Below are 16,930 nucleotides of genomic sequence, written 5' to 3' on the forward strand. Positions count from 1 at the left end.
TGGCAGGGATTGGTGCTTCACTTAAAACACACTCACACGTCCCAACGCTTAGGGACTCAGAGGAAAAGAGGCGACATTTAAGATTGGTCATTAGCTGCTGACCACCCAGGACACTAAATCAGCAGGGAGACAGCCAAACTCAGCTTTACTGTGCTCCTTCTGAGGGCACAGGCAGAAATGGGGCAGTGAGCACACAGGCTGGGCTTGGTTTGCCCCTTGAATCAGGGCTCTGATGTACAAGGAGTGGTGCCCAAAGGACCCTGTCCAACCAGACAAGCATGGGAGAAGCAGAGACAGATTTTTGATCTCTGAAAAGCAAAAAGAGATTTTTGCAGATTTTGGTCAGAGGCACAAGAGACTACAAATCCTCTCTCGGTGCAGGAAACTCAGAGCAAAGTCCAGCCCAGAGGTGCCAGGAGCAGCCCAGGCACTGCCCGGGGGCCGTCCCTGTCCCCTGCCTCACTCTGGGGGAACACAAACCACAGCAGTGCCGTGGAGCTGAGCTCCAGCCCCCTCCATGCCTGGCACACCCTGCCCCAGTGCTGGATCCCAGCCCGGGGCTCTGAGCTGGGCTCACGTCCCTTCCCCTGGCACCCAGGCCAGGCTGCCCATGGCATCACAATCAGCCACACTGATCCCACACCTTCCTTCCCACTGCAGCTCGGGCTTTCTCTGTAAAACATATTTATTACTCGTTTTGGGGCAGCATACACGAGCTGTGAGTCAAGACCCTGTGGTACTTAGTGCTACATAAACACAGAACAAAAAGACAGAACTTCCTACAAAGAGTTTATGGATTAAATTAATTACATCTATAACTCCTGGAAGTGGCACTGCCATGCTCAAGTTATCTAGACCATGAAGCAGATTTTCCAGAAGACAGTGCAAACTAAGATGTATTTCACAGCCACTTTACCAAAGCTCTTAAGAGCATCTTTAAAAATAACTATTAAGTCAAGTGGGTTTCATTCCTGGCCATTCATTCATAGCCAGAAACTTCATCAAATGTGTTCTTTAGCTTAATGAACATGCAAAAATAATGCAATTGCATTATGAGCACTGCCCCAGTGTTCAGCAGAGAGAAAAGAGAGGCCAAAGACCCCTCTGCTGAGACCCAATGCACCTGCCTAGCATGATGGAAATCTGATATTTGAGCAGGCATGTGCTGGAGCTTTGGCCAGGGCTGCAGATGTTAAATGAGACCCTTCCCTGGGATTGCAGGAAGTCTAAAGTTACACCTATAGGATAACATTGTGCGTAAACACAGACAGAGAGAGCACAAACACAGCAATTATCAAAATGCACTCTGATACCTGATGTGCTCTAGAATGCAGCACATCTTGTTTGGGGGAAATATCTCAAATATCTCCTGATCAGGACAGCTGAGCTCTGCAGAGCTGAGGTCAATCAGACTCTGACTGACCTGGGGAAACTCAGAGGCAAAGAATAACAACGGTGTGGGGGATATCAGAGGCAAAGAATAACAACTGTGTGTGACTGCCCTGAGTTTAACTCAGCTACAGCTGCACACCGAGTGGGCGTTGCTGGCAGAACATTGGTGCTCATTCACTTTTCATCCCTGTTGTACCCTAACAAAAACTGCTCCTAAGGGATGCCAGCCCAGGTAACGAGACAGAGGTGCTCAGGCAGCTCAGGCCAAGGGCTGAGGGGAAGGAACTGGGCTGAGCTTCACAGCCCAGCTCTGCAGGACTCCCTGAAGCTCTCCTCTGAGTGGGAGAGAAGGAGCAACACCACGTGGGGACACCACAAACCTGTGACATGCCCTGGTGGTCAGCTGGGGTTAAGGAGACCCTTTGTGGGACCTGCAGCACCCGCTGGGCCCCTTGAGGGTAACCAAGAGAGGGTCTGCTGGAGCAAGGATCAGTCAATCCCACACTGAGGCAGCTTCAGAGAGGGCTGACAATGCTGCCACCAGCCCTGCTGCTCTCAGCCAGGACACAGGGGCTGCTGCCAATCCCAAATTTCCTCTTGCCAGCAGAGACAATCCTGCATTGGTCAAGAAAATCTCCTCTCTGCTGTGTGCAGCCCGTGTCCGACGCCCCAGAGGGAACAGCACTGAGGCAGTGCAGGGAGGCTGCTGGATTCACACAGCACAAAGTCTGCTCCAGCCTGCCTTCCTCTCCATGCCAGCTGTGCTCCTGCCTGTCCCTGGGAGATTTTCTTATTCACTGTGTCTCCTGCACTGTCATATTTCAGTGCAGATTGATAGCAAGAGTTACTGCACCAGGCAGGCGTGAGGATTACTTAATTAATGTTTGTGAAGCACTTTTAGATCCTCACATGAAAGCAGCTAGGAAACGCAACATATAATTATTATGTATTATTAATAAACTTCTGGCACATTGACAGGAGGGAAGACAACGCTTCTCTTTTTTTATCCTTTTATTTTCTAAAAAGATTCAACTTTTATGCAATGAAGGACAGATTTCCCAAAAATTCACAAGTAAGTAAACAAGGAGTGAAAGCTCCCTGTTCCACCAGGAAGGCAGGCAGCAAACACTGCCTGAGGAAGCGAGTTCCAGTCCCCATCAGCCCAGACACTTGGGAACCCATGGTTTGTGAGAGTAGCCAGCCATGGAGAAGTGCAGGGATGTTGCTAACAGTGGAAGTGGTCAAATGCACCAATTACAAGGAGCAGAGAGTTTGTTTAACGTGTGGTCACTATGGTTGACAAAAGCATGCCCTGCAGAAGCCGTGAAGTGTGCACAGCAAGAGATGGACATTTTCAAACAAACAAAAGAACCACAGCTGTGTGAACCAAGTTTTTCAGAGCTGAGAGCGTGCCAGACACAAGCCTGATTCCCAGAAATACACAGAAACCCAGTCTCAGGTGGATTCCTGGGCAGCTCCACTGAAGGGGTCAGCTCTCATGGACTCCAGCTGCTGCTTGAACACTTCTGGCTGGGATCCAGCTGCACCAGGGAAAGGGGCCCAGAGATTGGGGGTGAATTACAGCTCTGCCCCCTCCTCCACCACAGACCCTGAGGAGCCTCTCCAGATAAACCAGGACAACCACACTGCTCCGCCTGGCAGGGCGGCCGGGAGGACAAACAGCCAGGACGGACAGACAGCAAGCCACGGCAGGCAAGGACAGGAGAACAGACAGTGATACAGAAGGGTCCTCAGGGAGCCAAGCTGCTGCTCCTGGCGTGCCACCACACCTTTCCATCCCTGTTTGTGCTGCCACTGGATGCTGCTGAACCACCCAAGAAAAAGCACATGGAAAAGATTCCTTGCCATGGGAAGGGTGCTCACTGTAGTTCCTGCCCCTAGAAAAGATTTCAAGTGGTGACACTGCAACAGACCTCTTTGCTCACACCTTCAATTTATTCTTTTAGCAAAAGGAGGGGTTTTTAAAGATATATCCACAAGGAATCTCAAATTTGAACATTTGGTAAGCATAATCATGCTTTAGAAGCATTTTGCCTATCAGTACCAATGAGAAAGCATTTCTGGTGTTTATGCTGTTTATGTACTGCAAATGAGATTTACAGCTCCATTTTGTTCAAAAATGAACTACAGCAAATGGACTTAAATAAAATAAAACAAAACTAATCTGTGCTTTTGGCTAGAGACTCTGCACAAATCCTAGTCCAAACAGTATTGAGTAAGTTCAACTCATAATAACAGGAACTGATTATATGCAGCAGAAAAAAAGAACTTTCAAATAAATTGTTCCTTCAATTTGCTTTGACTGTTCACCAGCTTTTGTTAGGGACACAGGTTTTTAATCAGATTAGACAGAAACCTGATGGATGCTATCGATGTCAGCTGAACACCAACAAGTGCTTGGGTTTGGCTTTGCTGTTCATTTATCTTGCCCAAGCACACAACCAAGAGCCCGAGTGCTGAGCTCAGGCCACCTTCCCCCACTGCAGTGCAGCTCAGGGAAGGGTCACAAATCATCCACAGCCCTGCAGCAATGGTCCACATCACTGGGCCAGAGTAACTGCAAACCTCAGCACAACCCCACAGGAATCACAGCGGGAGCAGGGAAAGGGGGAACACACCAACAACTGCAAATCCATCTTCAAGGCCAGGCTGGAAAGAGCTCCCAGGCTGCCCAAGCCATGCTCTGAGCTCTGTGTTATAAAGGTGGCAGCTGGGGTGTCTGAGGAGACACTGCTCCTGTTGGGTAGCACTTGGGTCACTCATCATTGCATTTGCTGTGCTCAAAGCAGAGCTGCTTGCACAGATTAGCTCTTAATTGGAAATAAATAACTTCCTCACAGAGGTTAAGTTTGGTGAAAAGGAATCCCCACACGGATGGGCAGGTTTAATGTATGTTCATGCATCTCAATGCACAGTGCAGCAGTTATGCATTGTGACTGATCTGAGCATTTCACACCACGGGTTTTCCTGTGTGCTAGGCTGACATCTGCACTCCCTTGCTGCTAAAAACACTTGAGCAGCATCCCCTCCCTGGAAACACCCCAGTGCAGACCTTCTGCTTTTAGGCCTAGCAGAGGAAAACCTGCTTTTCTTCTGTAACCACTTATCCCCCAAACCTGACCAAGGTTCCAGCACCTTCCCCTGCAGGCTGGGCTCCCCTCAGTGGGAATGCCTACACAACAAGGGGGCTGTTTCCTCTCTTCATGCCCTGGACACACTGTCTGAGGGCTGCCAGCCCTCTGTAGGATCTGTGGTGGGCAGTGCAGGGGCCACAGGAAGCTCATCCAGACCATGAAAATGTCCTGGTGGCACTGGAGGCAGGGTCCCCCCAGCCCTGCCCAGCCTTCCCACTGACCTTGGGCAATGGTCACCTGCTCACCTTAAGATGGGGATAATACATATATCACAGGTTTGTCCTGGCCTTCACTAATCCATCTTTTCAAAGCACTTTGAGAGCTTTGCTTGATGAGCACAGACACTATAATACTCATCTGTTCCAAATACATTCACAGGGAGTTTTACCCTCCACAAATCAGCACTGGGGCTGCTGGTGTTACTGGGGACCTAGAAAATAAATCTGCTTGGGAATCCAGTGCCTGGGGAGGGCCATAGCCAGGCACCGAGGCACAGTGCTCACCTCAGCCCTCTTCCAGGCCATCCCTACAGTAAAGGGTGGAATTTCTCATTGGAAATCACAACAAAACCTCACCAAGGCATTCCGGTAAACACGTTCAGCACGTGCCAGGCTGTGTAGGAGACAGGAGAGGCCAAAAGAGAAGCCAGGGCAGTGGGGAGAAAGCAGAGACCAGGCCAGCTCAGGGGAAGCTCTCTACAAGGTTTAGAATTGCTGCACTGAGGAACTGGGAATGGCAGGAGGGGAACACGAGGCTGCTGCCCCAGGGGCTGAGCCCAAGGATGGAGAGAGCAGGGCTGAAGCAGCTTGGGCAGGGCACTGGGGCATGGGCAGGGGGTGCCACCAGCCCTCAGTGCCTGGCTCAGCAGCGTGGAGCCCCTTCACCCCCAGCCCCAGCTCTGGGCACCCCCGGGACACCAAACTGACCCAGGAGGGGCCGAGCCGCCAAACCTCAAAGCTCCCATCAACCACACCTGAGCCTCACCTGCCTTAGCATGACAACATGGATGCAGGGAGGAGGCTCACCCTGATGCCTTGCTCACACACAGCAGCCCCACTGTGCTGCTGCTGCTGCCAGGCCTCTCTGCAGAGTAAATCACTGTGACTGTGTTTATTGGAAGAACTAAGTGATCAGCTGTGAACTTTCTTTGACATAAATATTTTGCCGTTAGCAATGACAAATAGCAACGCTCATGTTGTAAAAGTAACATTGGGTTATTCCTCTCCATGGGGGCATTCACATCATGAGAAATCAGAAGGAAATTGTGATTGGAGAAATGGGCAGAAGGCAGACTGTGACAGCAAGGATATTTATCCATGTGTGAGAAGAGTTGAGAGAAGAATGGATTTTTCCATGGAGCTCTGGAGTGCAGAGCCAGCCCTGGGCACTGTGGTGGTCAGCACAGGGCAGGGCCTGGCCCCCATGCAGGGGCTTTGCACAGGTAGCTGTGGCCAAAGCCACACCTGCACATTGGGCACATCACATCACACCGCAGAGCCTGGGGGGGGGTTGGGCCCAGCACTCCTCTTCTGAATCCCATTATTACTGAACCTGTGCAGTTACAGCTGAACAAAACAGGAATTTTCCATTGTTGCAACATTTTCTACTTTTTGACTGGTGATGTTGGCACCTCAAACCCTGTCTGCTCTCAGGCTGAACAGGATGGGAGAACACTGAGCAGCGAGGGGAATTAATTTCTCAGAGATTTTTCCAAAGGTACAAATGAGAGCCGGTGCTTTAAAAATAGCACCAACTATACTTCTATAGCGCACATCCTCCAAGGAATTCAGCCCAAGCATGTAAGCTGCTCCCCTCCCTCCAGAGGCAGGCAGGCTCTCATGGATGAGGATGCTCAGGCAGCACCACAAGCCCCTCCAGGCTCCCCTAGCAGGGAGTTACAGAGAAGTTAAAAATCCAGCAGTGTCCCAACACACACATGTTCATCCATGCTGTACTCCACAGACTGGATGGTGAGAGCATCAAACAAAATGCAAGGCCCAGCAATTAACTTTCCTTTGATGGAATTCTCTAGAGAGCACAGAGCTGCAGGCCTGGATGGGAAACAGCTGAGCCCAAACCATCATCAGTGAGGAGAGCCAGGAAACTCCTGCCTGGGTCCAGGGGCTGGAACAGCAGCTCTGGGAGAGCATCCCCTGGGACAGGTGAGCATCCCACCTGGAGCACTCAGAACCAGCCTATCCCTGGCAGGTGCAGCCCATGCAGGAGGCAATGCGTGTCACAGGGACTCCCAGCAGGTCTCTTCAGAGCCAGGAAAGGGCCACAGGACACAGCTGCCAAGCTGGCAGCTGTACCAGGCTGTGGCTGGGGGTTTCTGCCCCAGCTGGGGGTTTGGGGAGGCTGTAATGCAGAGGAGCTCTGGGAGCTGGCAGCACAGCAATACACTCTGGGCAGGTCCACCAGCGAGACAGAGGACATTGCAGGGAACTAAACACAGGAATTAGGGCTCCCCAGACAAAAGATTTAAGTCCACTGGAAGGACAAGACCCAGAAAGCAGCTGCAGGATGAAAAGAGATTGATCCAGAACAGAAATCACTTGTGTCCACAGGACAGGGCTGTGCTAGAAGCCCAGAGATAAGCTCCAGACCAAAGTGGCAAATCCCTGAACCCAGGGGACAGGCTTTGCAATGAGGCTCTCCTCTTGAGGATCTCTGAAGATACGAGTTCATTTTGGATGAAGGGAAAAAGTCTCCTATATATAGCAAAAAAGCCAAGGCAGTAGCTGCATCACACTAAAAAAAGTTACAGATGGAGGCAAAATATGGGCAATCCGCCTTTAATAGTCCAAGTCAGCATGTGCCCTGAGCTGGGACCCTCAGAGACAGACAGGACACAGCCAAGATGTGACCCCTGCGATTCAGGAGAGGGGTTTCCTCTGCCAAATGCTAAATTCAGGCAGGTTTGGAGATGAATGAAAACTGCACACCATAAGGGAGGGCCAGGAATAGAAAGCCCATGTGGGGGAAGAACGCTCTAGATGTAGCAAACGCATCTCCAAGAGGCTTTTATCATTCTTATTTTGTCACTACTATCAACAATAATAAGAAAAGAGCTTACAGAGCATCCTCCCCAGTCCCTAAGCAATGCATCCAGAGATTAGCAGCAGAGAGCAGTGGGCAGCAGAGAAAAGCTGTTCAAGGAATGTAGAGGCATGCATAATGAGATTACCGAATTGGAGTTGCATGTTTTCAAGGATAAATGCGATATTATTGCACTGGCAAAGGCATAGCAGGAGCAGGGGAAAAGATGAGAAACAGCCTGTCAGAAGGGAGGGATCACTGCAGCTGAGCTCCCAACAGGACAGGGACAAGTGGGAAGTGGAGGCAGCGAGGAGGAAAGGAAGTGCACATCCTACTTGACATGCAGATATGCAGAGAAGCTTTTTGCAAAGTGGGTGATGTCATCGTGTTTTTCTCAGCCTTCAGGACAGCAAGAGAAAAATAGATGAAACCAGCACATGCAGAGGAGTCTGTAAGACGAGCAGACTTCCCCCCCACACCCCATGCAACACTAATTGCTCAAATATTGATCGGGGAAATCATTTGTAAGGACTAAAGGAGGAAAAGAAATACTTTCCTCTTAAGAAGCAAAAAGGGCAATGTTCCTGCAGAGCTGCTGGAAAGGTCCAGGAGATCGGAGAATTTCCAGAACCATAGATGTTAGCCTAAGATGTTGAGCTGGTCTAATTTGTTATTTGTTTATACAGGAGAGCTCCAACAACTGCAGTCTTTTATTTTTCATGATAGCATAGACATGAAGCGTAGTTGGAATTACAGCTAGGCTGGCTCTCCCAAGGAACAGGCCTTGAGTGACCCATGGATCCTAACTAGCCTTGGTCAGGGGAAAGCAGCAGCTTCAGAGGGGACTTTGGCAAGGCAGGATGGTGGCTGGGCTGAGGGCGGCAGGAACCAGCTGCCCAAGCTGAGCCCTGGCAAGGGAAGGAGCAATTAGGATCAAAACCCAAAGCACTGGAGCTGTGTAACCCCTACTGCCCTGGCATGGGCACCGTGCCCGAGGAAAAGCAGCAGCTCTGCTGGCTTCTGGAGAGCTGCTTTGCCTTCCTGACAAAGGAAAGCTGCCATGCAACAAAGTGTGAGAGCTACTCCAGAAAATATCTGCACCTCGTCAGCTTCTAGAGTAAACCATGACAGAAACGAGCACCAGAGTCCTCTGTGGTTAAAAATGGATGTTGTGAGTACACCAAAGCACATGAAGAATACTATTTAAAAAACAAAACCAAGAATCAACCACCAAACTATTAAGAGAGACTGGGAGAATGATAAAAATAAGCATGAACATGCAAAAACAGTGATTGCAGGAAGAGGAGAAAGCATCCACAAAGCCTGCAGTGAATGTTTGTCAGGGATATGCAGGCAAATAACCACAGGAAATGGGAGAATCAGATCCCTTAAAGTATATGCTAAGGTTAGAAGGAGAGGAGCACAGTTTTATTTCATAACTGCCTGATACTTTTTCCATTTGACAGAGGCCAAGTTCCCGGAGTGCTGCATTGCGTGTCCGGGGGTTTCCCTCTGGGCAGGTGAGCGCAGGGAGCACAGAGCATCCCAGCCCAGGGCACGGGGCTGAACTGGAACCCCTTCGGGCACGGGGGCTGCTCCTGGCCCAGCTGGAGCCGTGCTGGGCTCTGGGACAGCAGCACATGGGGGGACAGCCCAGCGACAGCAGCACTGAAATCCAGGAGGGCTCTCTCCACTCACCGACAGGGCAAAGCCTCACACATAAATTAGACCCTGCCTGCCACTATGGTTGGTTTAAAAACCAGACCGAGAAATTAGAACTCTCCAGGGGATAAGAATGCAACAAAAACTAAGGTCTGGGGGATTCTTCTTCTCTTATTTGAATGCTATTTTACAACCTGGGGTATGCCACGTATTGTCCCATTTAAATTAATAAAAATAAAATCCATAAAAACAAAGCCAACAAAAAGCATCCAAGAATAAAAAAAAAGGCAACCCCAAATCCCTGAAAACCAAGCAAATAAAGAAGTCTGTCTGTTTAACTGGTCCCAGTATAAGCCAGGAGTAAGCTGGTATGGAGGGGTGAGGTGCAGTGCTGTGCAGAAAATGTTAAAATGCAGCCAAAGACCCTGGTTTGGTTTGGGGGAGAACCTGCACCTGTACCCGTCTCCTGGACTTCTTAAACAGAACATGAAGGTATCTGGTAACTGTTGCATGGAAAACCCTTTGCACTGAGTGGAACAAGTCTGAAGAGAAAAAACAAACAAGAGTAGTTCGGATTTCCCCAAGAGCGGTTTTAGGACCTTGCGTGACATTAAACCTCACAAGAGTTTACTTTGTTCCTTTCCACAGGAACAGCGTGAGCTCCCAGAGCTGGCAAAGCACAGCGAGTCTGGCTGCAGGGGAGGTGCCAGGAGCTCCTGTGCCCCCTGCACTGGGCAGGCAGCTGGGGCAGGAGCTCCAGCAGGGCGCAGCCTGAGCCCACGCTCCCTGCCAGGAGCTGGCACAGCTGCACAGGGCAGGGACGGGCCAGGCTGCCAATGCCTTCCCCGTGCCCTTCCACCACAGGCTGCAGGGTGAGTCCAACCTGTTCAATGTGTGCATTGAACTCGGGCAGGTGATCAAAGCTAAGGGCATCCTCTGGCAGGAGGGAAAGCAGCCCAACAGCAGGGAGCAAATCGGATCAAGAGCAGGCTTAGCAGAGCTGCTGTCCCTGCCCGCTAAGCTAATTGTTCTCCAGGCCTGCTTGCCCTGCTAACGCACGAGGTGAGTGGGAACCTGTGCTTGGGAACTGCTGCAGTATCTGAGCTCTGAGAACACACAGCATCGCTTCCATTGCAGTAATGAAGGCACAGAATGGCAGCTTTAAATGCTAAGGGTAATGATGCATTTCCATTCCCTCTCAATTAATCCAGAGCCTGCAATGCCGGGTGCACTTACTCCGAGAATTTTCTCAGAAAATGAAGCTAGAGTATTTCATTTATAAATCACAAAAGACACTTATTTGGCAAGAATGACCCTTGCTCATATACAATAAATCATGAACATCAACAGTCTCTAATGGATTTTGAGTCAGTGCCACAGACAGCAAAGCCTGGGGCCTGTGTTTCAGGATTCCAGGACTGTGCCAAAGGAGCCTTATAAATTATTAATGTGTTCATCACGGTGTCATCTGTGCCACTAGAGAGATAGAGGCACTCTGGGGCTCTGTTTGACATTAAAAAAGTGATAATGGGTTCAGCAGGCAGACCATGCCTCCCCTCCCCATGCCAGGCTGAGCCAGTCCATGTCTCACGAAATCCCTTCCCCAAAGTTTTATACATGTTCTTGGTTCACAACGTGCAGCATTTTGAGAAAAGAAAAAACAAGAGGAAAAGAAGTCTGTTTTCACAAGTAGACCATCCAAGCCAGACCCCTAAGGGATGGAGCCATGGTCTGTGTTTGCAGATGTTTGTACAGAGGCATTACAGAGGCAGCCAGGGCTTCTTGTGACTTCTCTGCCATACAGTGAGGACGTGGGTATACAGAAAATTCAAGTTTTGGTCCCTACTGCTCAGTCTCTCATGCTTTTCAGTTATTCATCCCACAGTTTTCAACCTCTCCCCCTTCACTTTTGTCCCCATGGTTACTGAATCACTGTGTTCGCAGAGATTTTCCTCACTAAAGAAAATGTGACTAACATGAGGCAGCTAAATTACCAGAGCCAACTCTGACATTGGTTTCTCCCAACGTGGATCTTATCTTCAAAATGCCTTTAAGTAGATCTGTCCACTGAAACCAACTTCAGAGTAAGCAGCACTTCAGCTATTGACAATGCTGCATCACTTGCGCAGGGAAGAGTTTAAAAAGGTTGGAATCGGGTAAAGGATGAAAATCAAACACCAGCTTTAGCAGACACGCAGCCTAGGAGTGCGTGATACAAATAACTAGGAGACACATTTCACTGCAAAAACAAAATTCAATTAAGCCCTGGAATGGAAGGCATTATTTCCTCACTCCCCCTGGGTCTAGGAGTTCAAGCAGAAGTGGCCTCTTGAAAGCCAATTTGGTTAAGCAGCAGAAGACTCACGCGTTTTAGGCCCAAAGGAATGTCTATTACAAACTGCACCAACCCAGGCCAGTGGGTAACAAGTCTAAAACGTCCAGCCACAGCAGTCTTTGCACACTGACCCACTGCTCAGAGGAGCTTCTCCCACACTGAGCAGCCCAGGCTGCCCTAGGGACACTCAAACCACACGCCTTCCAAACTACCAAAAAAACACCCAAAAAACATTGAAATTCATTTGTATATGAGAGGCCTTCCTCTCCTTTACTCGCAGCATCCACGCAGCCACAAGTGCCCAGGCACCAAAGCAAGGGCAGCTCCTCAGGGAGCATCACCAGTCAGGAGCCGGCAAACAACAGAGATGTGGAACGCTTACCTTGGCCGCTACCGAGGAGTTGGGCTTCTCCAGGAGGTCCCAGAGCTTTTTCCTTTTCTCAGCACAGCAAGTGTTATCGAATTCCTCCCCTTCCCTTTCCCTCAGGGTCTCTGCTTCTCTCTTCAGCTCCTCGTTCATCTGCTCTTTCTTCTGGTGGTAGCGGGCCTGGCAGCAGGACTCCAGGTAGATCTCGTCCACCCCCCAGTAGTCCAGCTCCTGGCTGAAGGACAAGGCGCACATCTCCTCCATCATGTGCAGCTTGCCGGTGCGATAGAAGTTCAAGATCGAGGTGAACGCCCCGGGGTGCCTGTCGAAGAAGTACTCGTTCTCCTCCAGGTTGTAGTCGTCGCAGATCTCCATGAGGGAGTCGTGCGTGTTGCAGTCTCTGAGCTTACCCAGCCTGGTCCGCGGCAACCTGTCCAAGGTGCGCCAGAGAACCTCGTGGGCCAGCCCCCCCACGTTGAGCTTGACCCTCCGGGAGCAGGCCTTGCTCCTGACGATCTCGGTGGGGTCCGGAGGCAAAGAGGTAGTAGAGCGAGATCCATGCTTATTCATCCCCAGAGGCATCGCGGGTCCCGCTCGGGCTGCAGGCGGCTCGGTGCGGCGCGGGGCAGGGCGCGGGGCCGGCGCTGCTCACCTCTCGCCGCCCTCCATGCCCCGGAGCTGCAAGAGAGGCCGCGCGTGGGTCCCCGCCCGCCGCCCCCGCCGCCCCCGCGGGCGGGGAGCGGGGCCGCCAATGGCGGGGGGGCGGCGGCGCTGTCCGCCCGCCGGTGCTGAACCCGCGCCCGTCCGGCCCGCTCCACGTGCGGCCGCCCTGCCGCCGAGCTCCCCCGGGCGGCGGCCGGGTCCCCCCGCCCCGGCGGCTGCGGAGCCGGGCTCGGCCCCGGGAGCCGCTCCGGGGGCCGCGGAGCTGCCCCGAGCAGCGCTCGGCCATGCGCCCCGAGAGGCGCCGGGCCCCGGCCGGGGTGCGCTGGCACCGGGCTCCCATCGCGGAGCGCCCGGCCTCGCCGGTCCCCACCCCAGCCCGAGCGGCCCCCGGGCTGCCCCCCGCCCTGCCCGGCCCTGCGGGCTGCGGAGGCTTTTAGTAACTCCAGCCTTAGCGATTTCCCGAGGAAAGAGCTGGGGCAGGGAAATGGGAGGATTTACGGCCACTCTAACGACGCGCTCTGCCTCTCTGGGCTGCCCAGGGACGCCCCCCAAGCCCCCCACACCGGCCTCTGCATAACCGGGAAAGCAACGAACCCGGGAATAAGGAAAAACCCCGAGCCTGTGTTAGGGAGCCGGGTGGCTCCTGACAGCGCCGAGCACTGTTGCTTACACAAGATGGCACGAAGAGAAGCCCCGGCGCAGGCAGGAGCGGCTCCCCGCGCACCGCCGGCACAGCTCGGGGCTCGGCCCCGTCCCCGCCGCCCCGGCTCCCCCAGCCCCAGAGCGGAGCCCCGCCGCCGCCTCCGGCCGCCGCGCACGGGGAGGGAGAGGCTGGCGCGGCGTGGCCCGGCCGAGCCCAGCCCTCACCTACCTCCTGCTGCGGGCTCCCGGCGCGGCGGTGCGGGGCGTGCGGGGCCGAGGGCGGCTACATCCTGCGGCGGGGCGGGCGGCAGGGGCGGCCCCGCTCGCATCCCCCCCCGGGCAGCCTCAGGGCGGAGGGACGGCGGCGGCGCTCCCGGCTGCCCGCCGAGCCCAGGGGGAGGGGAAGGGAAGCGAGGTGAATCGGCTCCTTCGGCAGGAAGCTCTCCGAGGCCTTCCCTCGGCTGCGGCTCCCCGCTCCTGCCCGCGCCCAGCGCCGGAGCCGCGTCTGCGCCGCCCCCGGCCCGTCCCCGGCGCACACGGAGCGGAGCCCCGGCGCTGCCCGCCGCCGCCTCGGCCCGGCGCTCAACAAGTGCAGCCCCGGCTCCGGCGCGGCCGTGCGCGGCTGTCCCGCGCGGGGCGGAGGGCTCGGGGCCGGGGCCGGGCAGCTCCACCGTGAGCCGGAGCCCAGCATTGCAGCGGGGCCGCCCCGCTCCGCTCCCCGGGCCCTCCCTGCGCAGCTCGGGGCCGGCGGAGAGCGCCCAGGCGAGCCGGGAGCCCAGAGCCCCGGCAGGCGGTTCCGAACCCAGCCGGGAGCAGCGGAGCGCAGGGACATTGCTCATTACCCCGGCTGGGAGGGCGAACCGGGCCCTCGCCCCCACCCCGCTGCCCCTCGTCGGAGGAAGGAGCCCACAACGATGGTCGCAGATGTTTGCAGAAACACATAGAAGGAATAGCAATGGATCTCTGCTGCCGATTAGGACTATAAATACAACGCAAAGCAGCATTTACTAACCTGAAAACACCGCAGAAATAGAGAAAACGTCGACTTTCCAGGCAACAGCGCAGCAATCGAAGTATTCTCTGCCAGGCTGTCCCTCTTGTCTCCTTCCTTCACTCCCACCAGGGAAAATGGCCCTCAGCAACAGCCTGGAGAGCCATTAGCACCAATTAGCATCACTTAATGCAATTCACCTGTTTGGACTGCCGTACCAGGGGTACACAGCTGTGCCCTTCTCTTGCCTTGATTGCTCGTGGCTCCTGGACTCCAGTGACAGTTCCTGAAACTGGAGCCCGATGTCTGATTTTATGTGATTAATTAGGGAAAATGACCCCAGTGCTGCTTTCCCCCATTATCTGTGCTTCTCTCGCCCGTGCCTGGCTCCCGATGCCCAGTGTTCTCAGTGTCAGTGCTAGACTGTTATAGTTGGTGTTTGAATGCCTACATCTTCCTGAGAGGAGGCTTTCTGAAATCCCTAACAGTGCTTTTGTCCAGTTCACACAACCCTGTATCAGCTGTACATTTAGGAATTTGTTACTAGGAGTTGATCACTACCTTCCTTTTGGAGAAGAGGAATTTAAGATATAGAAAAGCAAGATCACCCAGAAAGGGGCGGAAGGAAGAATTGGGAATAAAACCTGTTGACCAGCTTAATCCCAGCCCAGGGCCCCTCCAATGAAGTAGCTCCTCCTACCCCAAGAATGCTTCCAATGCAGGACAGACATTAGGGCAATATTGGGAGCACTTCAGCTCTCCTGTTGCTTTGTCATCATTTCACCTCCACACCCGACTTTTCTCCCCTTACAACAGAGACAAAACCCCTGATGAGGGCCAGGAAGCTCAGTCTGTTAATGATTATAAAATGCTTTGAAACTTCCAGCTGGCAGGCGCCACAGGAGAGCAGGGTTTGTCAGCACTGACCTCCCGGGCACATTATCTCCCCCCCCCCCGTGATGCTGGGAGGGAAAATGACAAGTGGCCTAATGCGGGGAGATGCGTCAGATTCACCAGTAAATCACGGGGGGAGAGGCACCTTGGCTTTGCTAGCAGGGCATTTGTACCTTCCTGCGTCATGCGGGCTCCCTGCCACTGCCACGGACGTGCTGTGCCCAGGCATGGAGAGAAAGCCCTGGAGAGGGGCAGCCCTGGGGCAGGGGCAGCCCTGGGGCAGGGGCAGGGGCAGCACAGGCTCCCCCAGAGCCCCCCAGGGGCAGCACAGGCTCCCCAGAGCCCCCCAGGGGCAGCACAGGCTCCCCAGAGCCGCCCTGGGGCAGCACAGGCTCCCCCAGAGCCCCCCAGGGGCAGCACAGGCTCCCCAGAGCCGCCCTGGGGCAGCACAGGCTCCCCCAGAGCCCCCCAGGGGCAGGGGCAGCACAGGCTCCCCAGGGGCAGCACAGGCTCCCCCAGAGCCGCCCTGGGGCAGGGGCAGCACAGGCTCCCCAGGGGCAGCACAGGCTCCCCCAGAGCCGCCCTGGGGCAGGGGCAGCACAGGCTCCCCAGGGGCAGCACAGGCTCCCCCCGAGCTCCCCTTCCCCGCTGCTCCTCTGGCCCCTGCTGAAAGCGCTCTGAGGGAGCTGGAGAGGCAGCCCTGCCCAGGGCAGTCCCTCCCGCTGGCTCTGCCTGGGGTGATCCACGAGCCTGGGGGAGGAGAGGATGTTTCCACCCCCAGGACATCTGTTCCGTGCAGCATTTCTTGTCCCACACCAAGAGTTTGTCAGCGAGGGGCAGTGCAGGCCTGGAGATGCAGAAATGTGCTTCCCGCTCGCTCTTCTCCAAGGTTATTTCACCCACCCTTGGTTTGGATACACATTTCAATTGATATTTTTGTACTCTGAGCTTCGCAAACTTAATTTATGGTTTGTTATTTCCCCAGCCTGTGGAGCCGGCCAAATGTTTGGATGCAGTTTGTGCAAACCCCGTTTCTCCCGGGTATTACAGCAGTTATTGACAAGGAAATGTTGCGGTGTGCTGTAATGTCCCATTTTAGGCTTCCGGGTTCCTTTCCCAGGTGTGCCTATACCTCTCTCCCTTCCCCCTTGCCCCCATGCTGAGTGAGTCCTGTCAATCAGGATTAACATTCCAGCGAGGCGTCGTGTGGTTGGTCAAGTTCAAAAGATGCCCCTCAGGTCCAGGGGTCATTGGCCAGTCTAGGTGTCATCCCCCCCTGAGACCCTGCGCCTCTCACCTGGTTGGGTGGCTCACCTGTCCCCTCCCTTCCCCCTGCCCCGGGAGCTTAAAAAGGCAATCTGACCATGCGGCTAGGTTCTGCTGGAATGTCAAGCCTGATTGACAGGACTCACTCAGCATGGGGCGAGGGGGAAGGGAGAGAGGTATAGGCACACCTGGGAGGTGACTTGGAAGTCTAAAATGGGACATTACAGCACACCGCAACAAGGAAACACCTCAGACCCGAGCCCCTCACAGGAAATATGCTGAGCACAGCAGAGATATGTTCTGCCGGGCCTGCATTCAGTGCCATAGACGTACCTGGATGCCACTGCCAGGCAGAGCAGCTCTGTAAGGCAGTGCTTGTTGAGCTACAATGTGAGAGGGAAATAGGCTGAGCCTAGGTGTGGAAATAAACATCCCTCTGCTGATGTGCAGTGACTCCTCTGCCTGCACAAGGAAAGCATCGCATCTTCCCAAACACCTGCGCCATGGGACAGGCGGCACCCTCC

General features: G+C 54.0%; 1 protein-coding gene across 2 annotated transcripts in view; it reads right to left on the minus strand.

Annotated features, from left to right (window-relative positions):
* The window catches only part of KCNB1 (potassium voltage-gated channel subfamily B member 1), a 98,341-nt gene extending 84,011 nt beyond the window's left edge, over positions 1 to 14,330 (minus strand). The window contains exons 1-2 of one of the 2 annotated variants that reach the window (XM_054274445.1): positions 14,268 to 14,330; positions 11,966 to 12,628 (exon numbers count right to left, since the gene is read on the minus strand). In XM_054274445.1, coding sequence (XP_054130420.1) covers positions 11,966 to 12,532 — 567 coding nt within the window. In that variant the 5' untranslated portion in view covers positions 12,533 to 12,628; positions 14,268 to 14,330. Of the gene's footprint in view, positions 1 to 11,965; positions 12,629 to 13,484; positions 13,526 to 14,267 lie in introns of those variants that run through there. The other variant, XM_054274444.1, reaches the window with a different exon arrangement.
* Between the last annotated feature and the right edge of the window lie 2,600 nt (positions 14,331 to 16,930).

This window comes from Melozone crissalis, unplaced genomic scaffold, assembly GCF_028551555.1.
Source record: "Melozone crissalis strain CALT ecotype California unplaced genomic scaffold, PUWL_Pcris_2 ptg000017l_1, whole genome shotgun sequence".
Classification (NCBI taxonomy): domain Eukaryota; kingdom Metazoa; phylum Chordata; class Aves; order Passeriformes; family Passerellidae; genus Melozone; species Melozone crissalis.